Source organism: Lathamus discolor, chromosome 3, assembly GCF_037157495.1.
Source record: "Lathamus discolor isolate bLatDis1 chromosome 3, bLatDis1.hap1, whole genome shotgun sequence".
Taxonomy (NCBI): Eukaryota; Metazoa; Chordata; class Aves; order Psittaciformes; family Psittacidae; genus Lathamus; species Lathamus discolor.
Window position 1 is genome coordinate 112406927 of NC_088886.1, and position 19897 is coordinate 112426823.

A 19897-nucleotide genomic window follows, 5' to 3' on the forward strand; every position below is an offset into this window, starting at 1 on the left:
TGAACACTGAGGTGCCTAATGAAGCATAGCAGAATGTAAGGTTTTTTCAGATATTTTTCTTCAAAGTCTCTGCTGGCAGCCAGCTACAACAAATCTATTTCCACTACAACATCCACTATGATACCACTTTTCATCTTTCCACCATTAAAGTTAGGGCAGACTTCCAGTAATGCGGAAAAACATGTGTTACTAAAGGTTAATGATAAAATAAAATCTTATACTTTCAGGTATACATTTAAGTTTCTTCATAAAGGTGATTTTTTTTTTCAGCTGTCATACATTTAAAAGTGTATGCCTTCAAAGAGTTTAGCTACTTCTAGGCAGTGGCACTATAAAAGCCTCATTTTTAGAGAGATGTCACAGTTTTGGTTAGAGCTCTACCATAGCATAACCAGATGTGGGTTTGGTTTAGTGCTGAAGCTGGTAAGTTTTCTATTCTGTCTTGGATAAGTTTGTCTTTATTTTGGTTTCTAGAATGGTGTTTGTAGAGCTTTTCCACCACATAAGGTTTCTGCAAAGTGATAACATGGTAATAACATCTGTACGAATATCTGGAAAGGAGGGAGGAAAACTGGCAGTGGTGGTGATGGTATCTTTGGTATAGACCATTACATTTTACAAGGAACCATTAACTGTTGTTTTGATGGTGATCTTAACGTGTTGCTTTAACTGGTTTATATGGCTGCTGTGACATAGCTTGGTGGCCTTTGCTCACCAGAAATTGGTTTATCTCATTAAATCACCATCACACTCAGCACCTTAGTGGGTGACATTAGAGGAAAAGTCACAGCACAGAGGATGTGTTGGGGCAGTTAAGAGATAAGCCAGTACTGCTGCAGATAATGCTGCTTTCCACTGTCTGTCTGCAAAGAAGACATTAACTTTCTGAATACCTTCAACTTAACTCAGATTCACACGGATTGTCCAGCATTCAGGTGTCAGTGTGAGTCTGGTTTCGTTGATCAGCATGGAGTTAAGGATTGTGGAAAACAGAGTTTCAGACATGGAGCATTTTGAACTGAAGCCAGTAACCTTTCTATGTTCCAGAAATATAATAATGACTGGTGGATAGGAAGGCTGGTTAAAGAGGGCTGCGAGATTGGCTTTATTCCAAGCCCGCTTAGACTGGAGAATATCCGCATTCAGCAGGAGCAGAAGAGAGGACGTTTCCATGGAGGGTAAGAATGCTGTAACCTTTTAAAATAATTTAAAATCATTTCTGACACTAGACAATATTTTCAAAGGTCACTTGATGTGTTTTTATTGCAGTGCATTTGGAGGAATGTTTGATTTGGGATTCCAAATGAAAATACATATTTGCAGAGAATAGACGTGTTAGATATTGACAGTGAGAAACAACAAAAAAGTGTGTATTGACTTTAGGAAAGATCAGTAATACAGTATGAGTGGTAACAACAGAAATTTCTGAAGGGCTAGAGTTTCATATCCCCATGGCTTTAAGTCAGTGTTGGTGCTCAAAGGCTGCCATATTTTTTTCCCATCTGTTGTGTTCTTAAGGTTGTGGGTTTTTTCTTTCTGTTTTGTCTTCCTCTCCGTTTCGGCCAAAACCAGACTTTTCAAACTTTATAATATGAGCTTTGTCATTTGACCTGCTTCATTATTCATGTTGCAGCTTCACCATTCTGTGTCTCCATGCTGCTAGAGCTGGAGATGACAAGTCCCTGGAAAAATATAAGCTTGGTTACAGGTCTAGGAAGTAGAACTGATTTCTCATTATCTCAGTTAAGACACTCAAGTCACCCTTCTATTGGTTGAAAACACAATTTTTTTTTTCTTTTCTTAGATTTTTAAAAATTACTACTAATGTATTACTCCCATTAATTGAAAACCAAATTTAAATGTTCATACAGATAACAAAACCCTTAGTACTGTAAAGAGATGCAAGCCAACTGAATCTGGACCTAATAGATATCAGTAAGAGGAGCATAAATTTAGCCTGTATAGAACTGTCAGGGAATTTGCACACTAATATACTTAATCAAGGTCAGGAATCATTTCAAGTATAACCATCTAGGGAAATGTTTTTAGAATGACTGAACAGCATTAACTGTGCTTTTTCCAAATTGCTTTTATAAATTTGAAATAGTTTCAGAGGAAGCCAGTGTATCTCAATGTACAGAAAGAAGATTATCTAATTCAGAGATGGACACTAGTAGTATTTAGCATAGTTGCTTCAGATACAGCATAACAGAAAAATTCTCTGCTTGTGTGAAAGGGCATGACTGCACCGCATCACCAGTTCTTGCAAAGATTTTCTCTAATCTCACCTATGGAGAATATTAGGAATAAAATCAAGTATGAAAGAGAGCAGAAATATTGTAAAGGATATCTATTAAGATTTTAAGGAGCCTGCAGTAACACTTCTGGATTTGTATGGTAAAATTGGAAGTAATGTATAATGATAAAATAATTTATTTTGAGCACCTTTGTTAGATACAGTCATACAGTTTATGTACCTTAAGATTTCTTTAAAAGCTGTGACTAGCTGTGATACTAAGGCTCTACATGATTAAGAATAACTCTAGTTTTGTCTGAGTAAGGCAGTGAAAAGTAGTCTATTAAAGAGGGTTTCTAGAGTCTAGTATATGTTCACAAAGAATTTGTCAAGTCCAGAAGTAAACAATCCCTGCCCTGGAGAGCATATGGCAAGAAAGCAAAGGCAAAATACTGATGCGAAGTAGTATCTTCTTGCTGGTCTGTATGTAAACACATGGATTGTACCATGAGACTGTCACCTGTGGGAATCAGACTGTTTAAACAGCCCTTTTCTTTCTGTCCTGAGCTCTTCCCTCCTCCCATGTCCTCCTCAGCTGCTTGTGCAGTGAGCTGAATTACAAAGCTTATTTACCTGAACATCTTTTCCCTCCCCAAACTAGTTTCCTGCCAGTCCGCTGTGGGTTTGCTGCACAAGCAGTTGTGCTGGGTACATCATGCAGGGAGAGGAGGGCAGGGCTTGGCACAGCACGGGCAGAACTTCCTGGCTGGATGCTTGGAGGTACAGTGAATGGACCACTATTGCTACACAATAAAAGCTATTTAAACAGCCAGTTAAGATCCCAAACCTCTCAAGACATGTGTCATGTATGCTGGTAGGGAGACCTAGCAAGACAGTGGAGTGTTTGGTGGGGGCTCTCATGCAGAGCTGGGCTATTCTCTGAGTTTAGCAGATGCCTATGAGTGGAGCTTCTGTGTTTCCCAGCCTACGGGCATATAACAGAAAAGCTTTGTTCAGTCTGTAGTGGAACCCACTCTCCCCTTGTAGCCTGTATACAGCAGCTCTTCCAGCCACGGAGGTCTACTTAATTACAGACACTTTGGTTCCCCATGTCCCTGCCTGGTGCTCTTTACCCCTCACTTCAGAGGAAGCTTTTTTTGTAGCATGAATGTGGGTGAAGACTCCTTTACTGTCTGATTTCTTATCGGGCAGTTTCTCATAGCTGCTGCCTAAAACCTCACACATTTGCATCTCTGGGCACTTAGTGTTAATGGGGCTCTTTTTGATACCATAGGAAATCGAGTGGGAATTCTTCTTCAAGTCTTGGAGAAATGGTTTCTGGCACATTTCGAGCCACACCTACTTCCACGGGTAAGGCAAATTTATTTAAGGAAACTCTTACTAATACTTCTATTTTAAAAAACATGCATGAAAAATGCAGGTTTCCCCCTTTTGCTGACTTATTAAGGCATTTTACAGAAATTGCTTGTGTGCGGAGGTGGAGAAAGACATCTATATCTAGACATCCGGCAGTTGCTAAGGGACTGGGAAAAAATCTCAGGAGAAGTGGCAGGTGCCCCAGAACGGAATGAATGGCCAGTTTAAAAAGGGCTGATGAAAAGGGAGGTGCACTGAGAGAAATCCGGAGTGCCCTGACAAAGGAATTTTTGTTTGCAAGTGTTTTGGTTGTTATACACAGTGTGGTTTTTTTAACCAAGTTCTCATTTGGTCTTTTAGCAAAACAGAAACAGAAAGTGGTAAGTAGTACTTTTGCTTCCATTTTATTTTATTTAATTCTAAAACATAATTCCCAGGATTGGGTCTTCTTTGACCAACAATCTGAAGGGTTGTTTTCTTCTTCTAGACAGAACACATTCCCCCGTATGATGTAGTACCATCAATGAGGCCTGTTGTTTTGGTGGGTCCGTCGCTGAAAGGCTATGAGGTATGTAGTCTAGGTACTTGAAGTTGCTGTTTTCTTATCTCTAATCTTCCTTTGTACATGCAGTATTGTGGTTCATTGTGACTGTTTTGATATAATAATTTAAATATAATTTAAAGTGATCTTAGCTTAAATAATTGTCAAAAATGTTGTATAAGAACCAAGAGCATAATCAGCACTTCGCACCATTTAGGTGAGGTACCAGCTGAATAGTTTTCTGCCTTAACAACAGTGTCTGTTACTTTTGATACCTCAGCTAATGGATAGGTAACAGAACTAGCATAAGAACATGGTGCTCTCTTTGCACTTTTACTGCTTTAAGCACAGTGCACATCCATTATTTTCAGTACAAATATTTTCATAAATCAAGTAAGAAAAGGAGAATTTGTCTTCACTGCAAGAAGAAGTTGGAGTAGTCAAATTAACTCCTAAACTTCTGTATACCTGTCAAATTTTAGTCAGGCTAGCACATGCTTTGAACTTAATTAGCAAAAATTTTGAAGGAGCTTCCTCGTCGTTCTTCTTTTTTTCACTTACAGAAGCTTTGCATCCATCTTCCCTGAAATTCAGTGGTGGCAGATGAATGGCTGGACTATTGCAGTGTATTCAGTTTTGTTCTCCAGCACTTGAAACTGAATTGGGAACTAAAGATTATTGCTATTATTATCAGGTTTTCTTGACTTTTTAAGATCATTAGTATATTGAAATATAAATAAACCTTTAACCCTTCTAAACTATTTCAGCATAGAAGTGGGTATGATAACACGCACAGATAAACAGGACACCCATTTTTCAAGGCTGGTGCAGATTCAAATGAGCATTTAACACGTGCTAAATGAGCATAGACTTTTAGCAGGGCATTTCAGTGAACTTAACCATCTGTTAAGTGTTTTGCTGAATTGGGAACTAAACAAACATGAGCATAAAATCAAAGATACACTTCATTTAGCTTAATTAATGTTGTTAGTACTTTACAGGATATTATTAAACATACTGGAATGAATCTTTTTGGAAGATTACAACATGGTACCATTATTAGCATAATGCAGTGTTCTTGCATTGAGTTTTGTTGTGAGAATGATTGGAAGTGTAGTTTAGCAAAGCAGGTACTTTGTGTTCTACTCTCTACCTTCTGATTTTATGATGATGTTTCTTGACAGGAGTGAATTTCAACCATTGACTTCCAAGGTGCTGCACCACAGGTTAATTTGCCTAGGGACTCTCAAGGTTGGAGGGAAGAGAGGCCGTTTGTTAATACACGCCTGTATAAATATACCATCCTGCCTTTGTTTGCAAAAATAATACTAAATGTGACATTTTTGACATATAAAGGTGTATAAATGGTAACATAGGATATTAATTTCAATTACAAACAGTGGACTACATAACAAACTCATTGATCTTACTTTGCAATCTATGTGAAAAAATTCCTTTGACTATTGTTTTTCTGACTAAATTCTGAAGGAACCGTTTTGAAAGATAACCTAGGAGAACTAAACAGCCAAAGACCTGGGGGCTTTGATTAAGTTCCTGTGTAGAAGTGGCAGGTAATAGGTGTCAGCCTGAGTTGTCCTGAAAAGGAGAAGGAGCTCATTCAGAAAAGTAGATGACACCTGTTGGGGCTGAGCACCTCTTGGATGCTTTACCACATACAGGAATGGGAGCATCCTTTTTTTTATGCTTGCACGCTTCTCTGAGAGTAGTTTTTCTCTTCTAACAGTCATCCAACATGATAAATCTTATATCTGGAGTTTTAAGTCCGTTCTAATAATGTTACTGTAGGAAAAAACAAATGTTCTGTTCAACCTGAATAGTCCCATATGCTTATGATGTGTTCTGAAGCCTGCTGGGATATGGTATTGCTATGGAAGGTGGTGAGGTGTGCCCTAATGCCTCAGTGCAAGTCAAGACAAGAGCAGAAAGAGTGACAGCTCTCACGTCCTCCGTTCCGTATTTTGGAGAATGAGTCAGAAAACTTGCAAGTATTTATTACAAAGCGTGCTTCTGAGAGCATGAAAAATAAATGATTGCTGCCTATAAATGGTATTGACTGTTGGAAGTATCCTTATCTTCTGCTTACCTCTTTTCTTACATTTGACTTCTTTTTCTCCCTGTCATTCCTCCCTGTTCAATCTTCCTCACCTCTGCAAAGGTGACAGACATGATGCAGAAAGCTCTCTTTGACTTCCTGAAGCACAGGTTTGATGGGAGGTGAGACATACTGTCCTTTTCATGCTTTTTCCTCCCATGCATTACTAATTTTTAGAGATTTTCTTTTTTATTATTATTTTTAATGTAAGAAGATCGATGCATGTTCAAATCTGATTTACTGGCTCTGTATCAACGCTGAAATGCATCCAGCTGTGGAGTGGAGCACAGCTAATGTATTACTAGAAGTGCATGTATCTTCATATCTGCTGTGTCTGTAGTAGGATTTCTTAGGTTTAACAGCATAATTCTGCCTTATTATCTTACCAGCCTGAAGTTACAGGAGGAATCGAGATGAAAGGTGACTGGGGAACATGGGAAATGCCAAAATATCTTTAAAGATGGCATTACTAGGCTCAGATTTTTAATGTTGCCCTTGGAGGTGGGCTGTGGCCCTTGTTCATCCAGGAGCTGGAGGGAATGGTGCCACCCTGGGTAGAGCCCTTTTGGCAGAGCCTGGCGCCCAGGTCATTGCTGGCCCTCTTTCCCCTGGAGCTCCCTAGCCACTAAGCTGACTGTGCATTGGGTAAACTGAACGGAGAGGATTGCCTTTTTTCTAATTTTTCAAAGAGCTGTCCAGTTCCTTTCATGCCATGGAACAGGTGAGAAACCATGAATGACTGCACATTGAAGTACAGTTTTATTCACAGTCCTTCAGAGATGTGAAAATTCCTTAACTATTGGATGCAAAAGTGTGTGCTGCTGGACCCAGCTCAGCCAGCTGTTGAAGTGTGAATAATAAGTGCCTCTTGATTTTGGGGTTTGCTGTATTTGGGCTAGGTTCATTCCAGTGCTTGTTGTGGAGTTCCAGGCTCTTTTACAGCAGGATGTTCTCTAAATAAAACTAATCACACCCTAGCCCTGAAATAAATATCAGAAACAGCAGATTTTAACAAGGTGCAGAGCAGTGCTTCAGACCAACACCTAAGAAAAATCAACTCTTAAATATTTTTGGTAGTCAAAAACACATAAAAAGGCAGTTTGAAGAAGGAAATGCCGAGAACTTAAAATATAGACAAAAGTATGTCAAAACTTCAAAAGCTGTAGGGAGGGTTCATCTTGTTCAGCTGGAACACAGATGAGCTGTGAGAAGGATAATTTGGATTTATTTGCTTGGAACATAGGCTTGGTCATGGCATCTCTTCCTTTCCAGTGTAGCTTATCAGTAATCATAGGTGTCTGCTACGTCTTTGGGATGCTCTGCCCTTCCTTCATCCTAGTTTGTTCAGTATATTCTAGCTGTGAAAAGGAGCTTATACTGTGTGTAAGTCAGCTTTGAAAATACCTAAAACATCGGCACTAGGACAATGAATAGAATCTATTATTTAGAAAAGGTGGAGTAGGTTTTATGGTCAGGGGTACCTTTGGGGTGCAGTGAGGAGGTGGCAGTGCTGAACTAACCCACAAACAGCTTAGATGAAATGTTTAATGGTCAGCTTCCATGCAAAATACCTCATTTCCTTCCCTACTTCTGTTGCCCAGCTCAAGTGGTATTAGCCGGTCCTACAAATGTAGTGATTGATTTAAAACCTGACAGATGAAGCACTGTAAGTGGCAGCCTGCGTTTAAATTTGTCACTTTTCTGAGCTGTTTGTGCACCCTGTCAGTGCCTCCTCTCCCCACTCCCAAGCATTGTGACTGTTCTGGTTCCACTGCAGGTCACCGTGTGAGCCCCGGTGCCTGTTCACAGTAAGTATAGCTACAAAACCCCACAGCATTATGCTGTCTTCCAGCTGTTGGCATATGCCTGTCATTGGAGTCATTGTTTTCAGTAGGAAACCATGGCAACTGGAAGTGGTAGGTTTCATCTCCAGTTGCCACGATGTGATTGCTGAGTCTGTCCTTTATAAGGTATATTTTTATACCCTATATGAATCACAGAATCATAGAATCCCAGGTTGGAAGGGACCTCAAGGATCATCTGGTCCAACCCTTCTAAGCAAAACATGACCAGCACCCTGTCCAGCTGGATCTTAAGTGTCCAATGTTGGTGAGTCTACCACTTCCCTGGGGAGATTATTCCCATGACGGTTACCCCTTGTGTCCAACCAGAATCACCCTGGTAGTAATTTGTACACGTTACCCCTTATCTTCTCCTTGTGACTCCTTGTGAAAACAAGTCTCCATCTTCTCTGTAGCTACCCTTTAAATACTGGAACATGGTGGTAAGATCTTACGTACTCAGTAGAGGCCTGATCCATGAACATCAGCTGTGCCTAAATATAGAGAAGGAAATGTAAAGCACACTTAGATGCACCCATTTAGGCTGCCTGATCTGACGAGAGGCAGGACTGCTCCTTGCCTTGCTCTTCTGTCTTTTCTCCCACCATGCCCTTAGTCTGCACAAAGTGGTAAAAGGGAGAGATTCTGCCAGGAGAGAGGTATTTTTGGCAATCCTATTGCCATTAGTAATACTGGCAACTAGATCAGGTAGAAGTATGAAATTTCATCACTGAAAAAGTAAAATGCCACAGGCAAGCTGATACCGGTGACTTAGCTCTGAGTAACTTCAGAAAAATGCTGCTGCTTCATCCTCCTGCCAACTCTTACGGCTTTGCAGTTTTTCTTTTTCCTACACTTTTCTTTATTTTCATCTCTTCTACAATTTCGTGACAGGTCCACATTACCAGGAAAGGAATTAACTGTCCAAGGATGAGCTTTTCAAAAGACTCCAGTTAAGACCTGGACTACCAGGACTCCTTTCCCACATCTTAATACACTTGGTTTCTGCCAGCTTCTTCTTTTGTAACTGCAACATCCTCTTCTGGCCAGTGAACTAAAGAAAAGACCTGAGGGCTGTGCTGTGCAGGCCTGCTGAAAGGAATCTGCTAAAGCCTGTCTGACATGAGGCCTTCAGGGAATGCTTGCTGCAGAGGCTCTAACAGTATCATTTTCTAAATGGACTGTATTTAATCACTGCTGCATAGAGCAGCCTGACCCTATACAAAACATAGCAAAGGCACTTTTTTTCTCCTTAACGTCTTTCAACAACAGTGAGAATTACTTCTTACTCAGGAAGAATGAAATGCTTCCTATATCTGGCACAGTAGGTGAGCATTTTCAGTCCTTTCTCTGTTACATGTCTCTGATTCCAGCAGTCAGAGATCTAAGAACTTCCTGAGCCAGAGATGCGATCTGGACTACCGTATTTTATTGTCACTTTGTTGTGGTGACTTCGAGACCCATGATCCATTAATTTCTCTCATTTCTTTTTTAAATTCATTTATACTTCTGGTCTTTACTGCATTTTCTGGCAGTGAATTTATTTATGCATTATATAGAAAAATACTTGCGCTTGTTTTTAACCCTACATCTGATAAGATTTATGCAGCTCTAAGTGAAATTACTTTCTGTGGAATAGCTGCTAGTCGTTTCCAGCTTGCTTTGTTTTCATTATTCATGGCTCCTTGGCTCATCACAGTCGTCCTAAATGAATGTTACATGAAGTGATTGTGTGGTTTTGTTTTATAACCCTTTGTCTCCTGTCAGCTCACTGACAGGTCAAGTAAAAAAGTCACCTTCCTTAAATTAAAGAGCAGGCTCCAGCAGTACAGATTGCTGTGGCTCACCTTACTTTTCTCCTGTTCGACCAAGAGCCAAGCATTTAACTCATCGGCAGAGCTCCCTGTCTGGAAAAGGAGAGTGCCCGTTGGAGGACCAATGTCCCAAAGCAAGGAGCTCTGTTCAGTGACTCACAGGCACTCAGCTATGAGTGACATGGTCTGCTCAGATGTCCAGATGGGCCCTTCCTTACATCCCAGCAATATCGGGATTAGTCAATGGTTTAACTATCTGGGAAGAGAAGGGCTGTTACTGTTACAACTGTTGTTTTGTATGCCTGAAGACTCAACTTGTAGTGTTTATGGTACTGTATAAAATCATGTAGGAGATGACTTAGTTGGGGAGGAGAAGTTAACTAATGCGTCAAGTAGAATAGCAAAAACTATATGCCAGAGTCTACAGTAGTGTAGGAAATCATTTATCTTTAATTGTTCTTTAATGATGACATAACTCACCTACAAAACATGTCTGGATGGTATTTTATTGTATTTGCACTTTGGAATGGAAAGTAGCTGTAAGTCATGCACAGTGCACTGGAAATCTGACTACTGTGTTTTTGTTCTGTCCTGTGTTCTTACTCATAGGATATCAATAACTAGAGTGACAGCTGACATTTCTCTTGCTAAGAGGTCTGTTCTAAATAATCCAAGCAAGAGGGCAATAATTGAGCGGTCAAATACAAGATCCAGTTTAGGTAAGACACTGACAAATAGGTAATTATGAACACGGTTGCATATTGGAGGAAAGTGGCAGGATTTCAGCATTCAGGATGTCATCAGTTCTGCAATTTGAAATATATCTACAGCATTCTAGTGTACAATTCTGAATTTCACATACCCAAATGGGAGACATTTTTCCTAACCGAGGAGGGGGAACAGAGCACAGGGTACTGTGTTATTAGCCTCATGTTAAGCAACTACCTGGGCTACAGCAAGCAGTATTATAGGTACTGTTTGTAAAAGATGAGTTAGGGGCCTGTAGTATGGTTTGCTCTTTTCCTTCCAAGGTGAGCTGGCCTCACAGCTCCCTGTTCTCAGCCCTGTGCTTCAATTCCGTGTCACAAGGTGCCAAATAGCTTTCACCTTGTCCAGACAAGGAGACATGTTGCTTGTGACCCTGGGACTTGTTTTGTATTTAATGTTGAACAGCTTCAGCTTATTTTTGCTGTCTGGCCATGAGACTCTGGGTCTTCCCACCCTCTCCTCGCAGTGTCATGACTGCTGGGTTACAGTGGCCTGGTGAATTTTTATTTCTTTCACAAGGGTGTTAATCTGTGCGTAGCATTATATGTGTGCCAGTGTCATGGCTTAAACCACGACAGCCAGTAGGCTGGTCTCTGGGGCACCATCCTAGGAGGAGTTGGTTTTCAGCCTTCTCAGGAAGAAAAGGCTCTTAAACCCAGTTCTCTGACATCCTGAGTGACTGTTTGAACTAGAGGTGTAGGTCATAGGACACTTCACTTCTAGCTGGCCTTCTAGTGCAGGAGTAGCACCCCAAAATTAAGTGCTGCAAAGATGGGTACTGAATCATTTTGCTCCTGTGATAGCACGTTGCTCTGTGGAACAGCTCTCAGGCAGATTAAATGCATGTGAATTGCTGGCACACAGATCTTCTGTGCTTTGGTGGTATAACTTGCAGGCTTCAATTTGTGCTTAGTTTATCTATTTAAAATTTGTCCTGTGCATGTGAATGATTAAGAAGGGTCAGAATAGTGAATAACAGAAATTTACATGGAAATAAATTTCTCTTTTTTTCTACAGACAAAAGCGCTTTGTTGTGAACACTGCCATTACTGTCTTTTTAAATAATGCTCTGCTGATTATTTAACATATGCTTTTTTTTGTCGTTATAGAATTAGGAAGTCACAGTTCTGCTTTTCATACAGACTCTTGTTTAAGTTAAATCAGAACTGGAATCTAAGAACAAAAAAGAAGTTTTAAGAAATATCTATTTGTTAAAACATTGCTTTCTCTCTAAATTTAAAAAAAAAAGCTATTTAGCAGATTTGGAAAATACATTTATGTCTATTTTGTGTTAATAGAAACATATATTTAATTGCATGCAGTGTTTAAATACACTGATATTATAAAGGAACATAGTACAGACATTGTCTGTACAGAATTGTCTTGAAGGTAATATTTATTTAAAAATTGCCTTGAGTAATAGGTTGCTTTTTGGCAATTACATTAATTCACATATGGAGTTCACATAATGAATGCATACAGTCTGTGAAAATAAATGGGTGAGGATATTTTTGTCTTAAGCAATGCTGAGGTTGAATGGCTTTCACCTGTTTTGTTTTCCTTTGCTAGCTGAAGTACAGAGTGAAATTGAAAGAATCTTTGAGCTGGCAAGGTCCTTGCAACTGGTTGTCCTAGATGCAGACACTATCAATCACCCTGCACAACTTATCAAGACATCTTTAGCACCAATTATTGTCCATGTTAAAGTGTCTTCTCCAAAGGTAATGTATCTCACCCTTAAAAAATGTGCGTTTGAGAGGGACCTGGAGGGCAGTGTGGGAGGGAGCAGTGTGATATCTGCACCCGAAGAAATCAAGAATGAGATGAAGAGGAAAAAAGAAGATTATTTTATATTTTTTTTTTTTTTTAGATCGAGGGCTTGACACAAGTGAGCGTCTGATGCAATTTCTTATTTCTGCCCTAAACATTAACAAAGTCTTAGGCTGAGCCTTAGACAAGGAACCCACCAGTTGACAAAAAATATTCCAGATGAGCAAATTCTTCCTGTAACTCTCAGTTCCCCTTGGCAGTCTCTTTGCAGCCCCCTTTCCCCAACATAGCTGTAGTTCTGGGTTGTCTCTCCACAAGCCCTAACCTTAAGCTGAGCTTCTGAGACAGCACTCGGCCCTTTGCCCACTCCCCAGGCAGTTAATGATGATTGTTGATCACAAACAAAGCCTGTCTGCTTTTGTGTGTGGCTTCCACCAGGGCATGTTGATACACAATCCACAGCTGGGTCTGGACCAGTGGCTGGCCACTGGGCCAGCTCTTGCCATACAGTGGGAATGGGACTGTTGCTCAGGAGCTCAGCATGAACCCCACCATGATAATGGCTGTTAGTCCAGAAGGGGGCTTAGAGTCATGATAGGGACTTTGGATCCCATGGAATAGCACAGCAGTGGTGGGATGTGCCCAACACCTGCTGGAGTGACCACTGTGGCACTCTGGAGAGCCGTGTTGGCACATGGTTCTTGGTGCAGATAACCAGCAAGAGATGGGGAGGTTCTGCTGGACCTGCTTCTGGGTGGAAAAAGGAAGAACTGGACAGAGTTGTGAGGTCTAGGACAAACTTGGCTGCAGAAACCATGAGATGGTGGAATTTAAGATCCTGAGAGAAGTGGGCATTATAATTAACAGAACTGCAGACCTAGGCGCTAGAAGTGGCTTGTTCAGGGGTCTGCTCAGCGGGAGCCCATGAAAGACTGTCTTGGATTACACCAAGAACCTGTTGGGTTCAGCATGCTGGTCAGAGGTACAAAGTCCAGCTGGTTGCCAGTGGTGTCACTCAGGAATCTGTACTGGGGCCAGTATGGTTCAACATTTTTGTTAACGACCTTGTTAATGACCAAGGTTGTGGACAGTACCTATTCTGAGGCAGGTTAATGTGCCAGACAGCAGGACTGTCATGTACAGGGACCTTGGCAGGCTGGAAAAACGATCTGTCAGGCACCTCCTAAGTTCAGCACAGGCAAGTACCAATTCCTTTGCCTGGGCTGGAGTAGCCTTCTACTTCGGGCCAGGCTGGGGCTGGCTGGCTGGGGGGCAGCTCTTCAGCCAGGGACCCTGGGAGGGCTTGATGGGTAACAGTTTGGACAGGAGTGAGGAGCGTCCCCTTGCAGCAGAGAATCAGCTGTATGTTGAGCTGTACAAGCAAAGATGGGTCAGTCCTGGCTCAGAGAGGTGGTGGGGTCTCCTTGGAAGTGTTCAGAACTCAGTGTGATGAAGACCTGAGCAATCTGATCCTGGCCTTGCTTTGAGTGAGGGGTTGGCACACAGACCTCTAGAGGTCCTTCCAACTTAAAAACCTGTTCCGTGATGCTGTAATTTTCGTTGAAACTTTACAGAGAAGTGATTTAGGATTCTTAAATTTTCCAGCCCTCAGATTCTGGTAATGAACACAGTGGAAGGAAAAAAGAAGAGTAATATAAACTGTGTGTGTAAAATACCTCTGTACCCAAAATATACCTCAGAATATATTAAGTAACAGTATTATTGCTACACAATGTAATATGCTGCAGCAACTGTTGTGCTGCAACAATCCAGTATAATTCTGTATGCATATAATTTTCATGGTCCTCTAGAAGAGTACATTAGTCAAAAATAACCTATTCAAGTAGAAGAAAGCAAAATTACCATTTACACTGCACTTGACATATTTGTGAGGGATCAAGTGTGATGCAGAGTGAAATGTACACAGCTTTCAGGGAAGTTATCAGAAAGGTTTGTGCTTCTGTTCAAGGACAAAATTTTACCAATTTTGTTGATCAGGAAAGATTGCTTCTAAACTTAGAAACCCTCCAATGGGATGGCAGGCTGAGCTTTATGAAGGTACGTGATTCTTAAACTCACTTTTTCCTCTTTTCCTCTCAGGTTTTGCAGCGGCTGATTAAATCTAGAGGAAAGTCACAAAGTAAACACTTGAATGTTCAGTTGGTGGCAGCCGATAAACTTGCACAATGCCCACCAGTAAGTACAGAAGAAAGGCTGAAGAACTTGTGATACGTGGAGTTTTAATGATTTCTGCTGTGTTGGTCGTTGATTATAGCCAAGTTCATATGTTATTGCTTCACTTTGTGGTGATTCAGTCAGCCCTGCAGTTGCAGCTCTCGATCAGATTTTATTGCTAAGAAACAAGTTGTGTGATACTTTCATCCTTATTATCTCCTGTGCTGGGTTTATGATGATCTTTGGCAAGGTCACAGGTCAAAAATGATGTGTAGAAAAGTAATCTACTAGCACATGAACAAATGACATTATTTGTGGAGCAGTGCTATCTTAAGGTCCCAAAGGGACAAAGTCTCAGACTCCTGGCTTGGGAGGAGGCTGCAAAGGACTTTCCTTCAGCTGTGCAGTGAGTCCAGACACACCATACAGGTACCAGTCGGAGCCACTGCTCACCAAGCACTTTATCAAAGATTACTCACACTGAATGACCTGCTGCTTAAAGACCAGAGGTCTTGCTAGATAGCTGGTTGGGCAGGCAGTGCTGTGGGGAAAACCTGTACAAGTGTTTGGAAAGGGCAGCTCAAACTTGCTTTTATTTTTGAAAACCACACCTGGTTTTTGTGACAGAGAAAGCCGCTCAGTGGAAGTAAACTTGGATGTGGACTTGTTCTTACAGCATTAACAGCTGTGTGTAACATCGGTCTGGTAGCACAGAGATGACTGTTCATACCAGGGAATGATCAGTCCAGTCAGGGAATGATCATCACCCTGGCTTGGTGATTGCCCAGCTTTCTCATGCCAAAGAACTGAGTAGAAATCAGATTAATTGAGAGAAATTCAGAATTGACACTGGAAAGGTTTCCACGATCATTCTCTCTGACTTAAAGGAGGCAAAGTGTTGACAAAAGAAATGTCTTGGAACAGTCTAGGAACAAATCTGAGAGCTGAGATAAGCAGAATGAATGCCAAACTCTAATGCCCAGATAATGCTTCTAGAAGACCTATTGTTGTGTTATATAGACGTTAATGCAACTGCCTCCATTTCAGATGGCTTTTATTCTTAATTCAGATGCAAGTAACAAAGTTCATGAAGCTTCTGTTCTGGAGCAATGATCCACAAGGATTTCTTTCCCTGAAACTTAACTTGGTTTTGTATACTTTTTAAGATGACAGACTTAACAGCCTCTTTCTCTCTTGTCCCCAGTGGCCATAAGAAGATAAATCAGGTATTTCTGAGCACTTCTAAATTATAGCAATAGATGTTCCTGTTGTTTGGAATTGAGGCTGGGCCTCATCTCCTTCAGGTCAGTGCTCTCATGCCCCTCAGATGTTCCAGAACTGCTGTTGCTGGGACTGGTGGTACTCCATCCAGCAGAAATGGAGACCTGGAGAGAGCTTTCTCTTTCTCTCTTCTCTTGCCCATTGATTGGCTTTTTAAGGTAGTTCTTGCCACCAGACAGAATTGCTAATTGCTAGCTAGTGTATGGGGACGGCCAGTTTTTGCTGCAGCTGTGTGCCTGCCTTTGCCTGTCTGGAACAGCCTCTGTGGCCTCAGGTCTGCCCAATGATTCTGCCTTGGATTAGCAAGAGAGTGGGGTAATTCCGCATGTACTGATTTGCCTTCTGAAAAATGTCATTTCAAGTCGCCTGACACTGCTGGTGAGTTCAGGTTATGTTTGCTCAGTAGTTTGACAGATACAAAATGAAGAATAATTAATGTGGATCTGTGAAAATTCTGAATTTTTGCAGGGCTTTGTAGAGTTTTGGTGTATGTTCATGCTAGATTCCCAATGAAGTCTTAGAAAGCACAGAAAAGTAAGGACAGAAATGTCAGCCAGGGTTGACTGACATTTCTGTCTTCCTTAAAAGTAGAATGGTTTAAGGACATGTCTAGAATGAGAAATCTGATTGATATTCCTCCTATGCCTGATACAGAGCAAGAATTTAAATAATCCAGAAAAGTGCTGTTGGTGGTGTGGATATGGAGTTGGGGCATACTTTGCTTTCTCCAGTTCCTGCAGTGCCTGCTCTGCCCCACACAGCTTGCTGTTTCCCTTGTGGGTGCAGGTTTTGTAGCCACGCTTTGTGTACCCCTTGCTCCACCAGCAGCACTTGCAGATGTCCAGGTGTCCAAAGTGGTAGATAGTGTCTGCGTATACATCCAGCTGGTCATGTTACTGCATTGACCTGTAAGCTTCTGGTTACAGTAACTGTAGATTGCTTTGCTCACTCTTCCATCCTTGTTTTCCACTTTGAGCAGCGCAGAAAGATGTTTGAGCCATCTCAAGTTCTTCTGGAGAGCTCAGCTGTATTATGTATCTCATGTGTAATCTTCTACTGAATTGTTCTCTCTAAAAATGATGACTGAGAATTCCTGTGAACCATTCCGGTCCCCTTAACTGAAACAAAACTCTACAGAATAATTTCTGGAAAACTATATACCTTCCTAACTCCTAATGGGTGTAAGCCAAGTTAAATGGAGTCACACCTGTCTCAATATAGCTTGTGGTATTTACACCAGGCTTTCACTGAGCTTACACACAGAACAACGCACTGCACATTCTTCACATTTGAAAGGTGTATGTATTTTTCCACCTGCAAGAGAAACCTGTGCATGTTTCACAGTCGTCTTTGCTCTTTAGGTAGTGATCTCCCCTAATTCCTTAGGTTTGCTCACATCAGTTGAAATGAGGCAAATAGCTGTATGATGGAAATAAACCACATGCAGCAGCAGGATGCATGTTGTAGCTTGTTCGTTGCATTACAGCACTTAGATTGTCCATCTCCAGGATCCAGTAAACTCTGCCTTGACACCCAATCTAATAATTGTATTTTATAGGCTGAGGCAAGAAAGTGAGACCCCACTGGATATGAAAATACTTCAAAATTTCAGAGTATCCAGATTTCAAACACGTAACCGTACTTGCTCAGAGGCTGCCTCCCACTCTGACTTGCACAACCTGATGGAGAAGCCATCTGATCAGTTGTGCACTGTTTGATTCAAGAAAATTACTGCTGCCTTAGAGCATGTGAAGGGAGATGACAGTCTTGGTTAAGTTTAATTTAAAGGACAAATTTTATCCATGACTTAATTAAGTAAAAGTATACTGCTAAGACCAAAGATTCTGCTGTCTTCTGCACTGTGGCCTGCTTCATCTGTCCTGCAGCTCGAATTCCTGCAAGAGGAGTATTTGTTTTAAGTGAAGATACTTGAAAACTGTAAAACCCTCACTTTTCTTTCATTTGCTGAGAGCCAGCCTTAAGTAATCAGATGGTGCTGAATGTCTAGACATGTTAAAAATAGCTGTCTTTTTTGGCATGTTTAAGTTCAGGAACTGCTTTCATTATTAATTCCTTGCTAATCTTTCACTGATGCTGCTCAAGCCAGTGCTAATTGTGCCTACTGCTGCATGACTCCGTTAAGCAAGGATAGTATTTGTGGCTCAAAGAAATGTGAGCTGTTCTAACCATAGAGATTAAAGTACATTAGTTGTATACAGTTTATTATGATTATTTTCTTTTAACTTTTAGAATCATGCCAGTGTGAAGAGAGGATACATATCCCTGTCCTCTATTTGATATAACCTCAAAAATACTAGAAATTATAATCTAGCAGAACTCAAATGCATTGGTATAATTGAAAATAGCCAGTACACAAGGTATATCTACAAGTTCAAATTCCTCTTTCTTAGGTACACCTCCATCCTTACACTTCTGGCTGGGGCATCTGTTCCCCCAGGGCCTGAGCTCACATCTTTGACCTCAAATGCCATCTGGGATTGCCCATACCTGTACTGACTCTGGGCTGTACCTGAGGCTTAGTCCCTCTTCCCCTCCCTCTCCCAAGCTTTCCTGTGGGTGAGGAGGATGCCTCTGTAGTCCTGACCATTTTATTTTGCATTGCTAACATGGGATGATGCACCTAGGGTATTTCACAGTGGTTATACAGTAAACCAAAAATAGCAGAGGACAGTGACAACTATGTTATCTTCTCTTCCGGAAAGACCACTGCTTTAATATATATAATTTCAGAAATAGTGGTATATGGAAATACTCATAGGATAACTATTTTAGGCATGTTTTAGAGAGCATACTGTGGTGAATAAAATGCATTTTAAAGAGAACCGGGAAGAAAATGCTTTCCCTTAGAATCAAGCATCTCCTTAAAAGATTCTTTGCTCCCAAATACAAAGAACAAACACAGTTTAGCTATGAACACAACTGTTAAATGCAAGAAAAAAACCAAGTGCTTTCTCTGTAATTCATTTTCCTTGTAAAACACCGTAGAGGTCTGGAATCAGGATCCTGCCAATTTTGCAGCTTCTCCAGGTGACCTTCAAGTGACAGCCAGAGAGGCTCACCATTATCAGTCCTTGCCTTATTTTACAGTTAACTGTTAAAAAGGTGACAGTACTACTGCAATTGTTAAAAGTTCTTCTTCCCTAAATGCACTTTAACTGTCAAAATATCACAAAACTACATACCATCACACAACTGGCTGGTTTAGGTATGTCAGCTAGAGTATGAGCTGTGCATTTCTTAGAATTGAGAAAGGAAGCTGTGGGTAGCTGTATTGGTGTTCCCATCACTGATCTCTTTGTCTCGCTTACACCTTGCAGCATGTGTAGTTATGCCAGTGCAGCATTTTGTGAGCTTCCTGAATCAGCTGATACAGGTCAAAAAGAAACTTGAGAAACAGTTCACTAGTTTAGCAAGAGACAGTTGGTTGGAGTATTCATTGACCTGCTTGCTGCTAAAACACCATTGCAACTCCCTTGCAAAGCTGAGTTTTGTAGAGCAAGCCAGAGTGGCTTTCAAATCAGTGGGCCAGCTATGCCGAGAACGAGCAGAGCAGGAAAACTGCTTACTAGTCCTAGACCAGAAAATGACAATATTCCTTTCTTTCTTGAATTGCATTAGCAGCTTCTGGACCAGACTTTTGGGCAGAAGGTAGATGTGTGATTGAGGTACATGACAAATTCATCATGCAGTTTTACATCTTATTCTAGAGGTGTCAGCTCTACGTGTATTGGATAGATCTATAAACGTGTGAAGGAAAAGCAGTCTGTGGTTTGTATCAGTTACTCTTTAACACCTGCAGCACCTGCACTTGTTTTTCATTTCCTGTGCTATTTTCACAGTATTTTTTTCCACTAAGGTGCGAGTTAAGATTAAAGATGAAGTACGAGATTTCACTGCTGAATATATGCTGGTAACATTTCCCTTGAGGAACTCAGTTTATGATGGATTAGTATCCGCTGT

General features: G+C 41.0%; 1 protein-coding gene across 1 annotated transcript in view; it reads left to right on the forward strand.

Annotated features, from left to right (window-relative positions):
• Positions 1 to 19897, forward strand: part of CACNB4 (calcium voltage-gated channel auxiliary subunit beta 4) — a 110329-nt gene that overhangs the window by 78457 nt on the left and 11975 nt on the right. Inside the window, exons 5-12 of the mRNA XM_065671217.1 lie at positions 1048 to 1178; positions 3531 to 3607; positions 3974 to 3993; positions 4101 to 4181; positions 6331 to 6389; positions 10532 to 10641; positions 12260 to 12411; positions 14561 to 14656. Of these exons, the coding sequence (XP_065527289.1) occupies positions 1048 to 1178; positions 3531 to 3607; positions 3974 to 3993; positions 4101 to 4181; positions 6331 to 6389; positions 10532 to 10641; positions 12260 to 12411; positions 14561 to 14656 (726 nt within the window). The remainder of the gene's footprint in view (positions 1 to 1047; positions 1179 to 3530; positions 3608 to 3973; positions 3994 to 4100; positions 4182 to 6330; positions 6390 to 10531; positions 10642 to 12259; positions 12412 to 14560; positions 14657 to 19897) is intronic.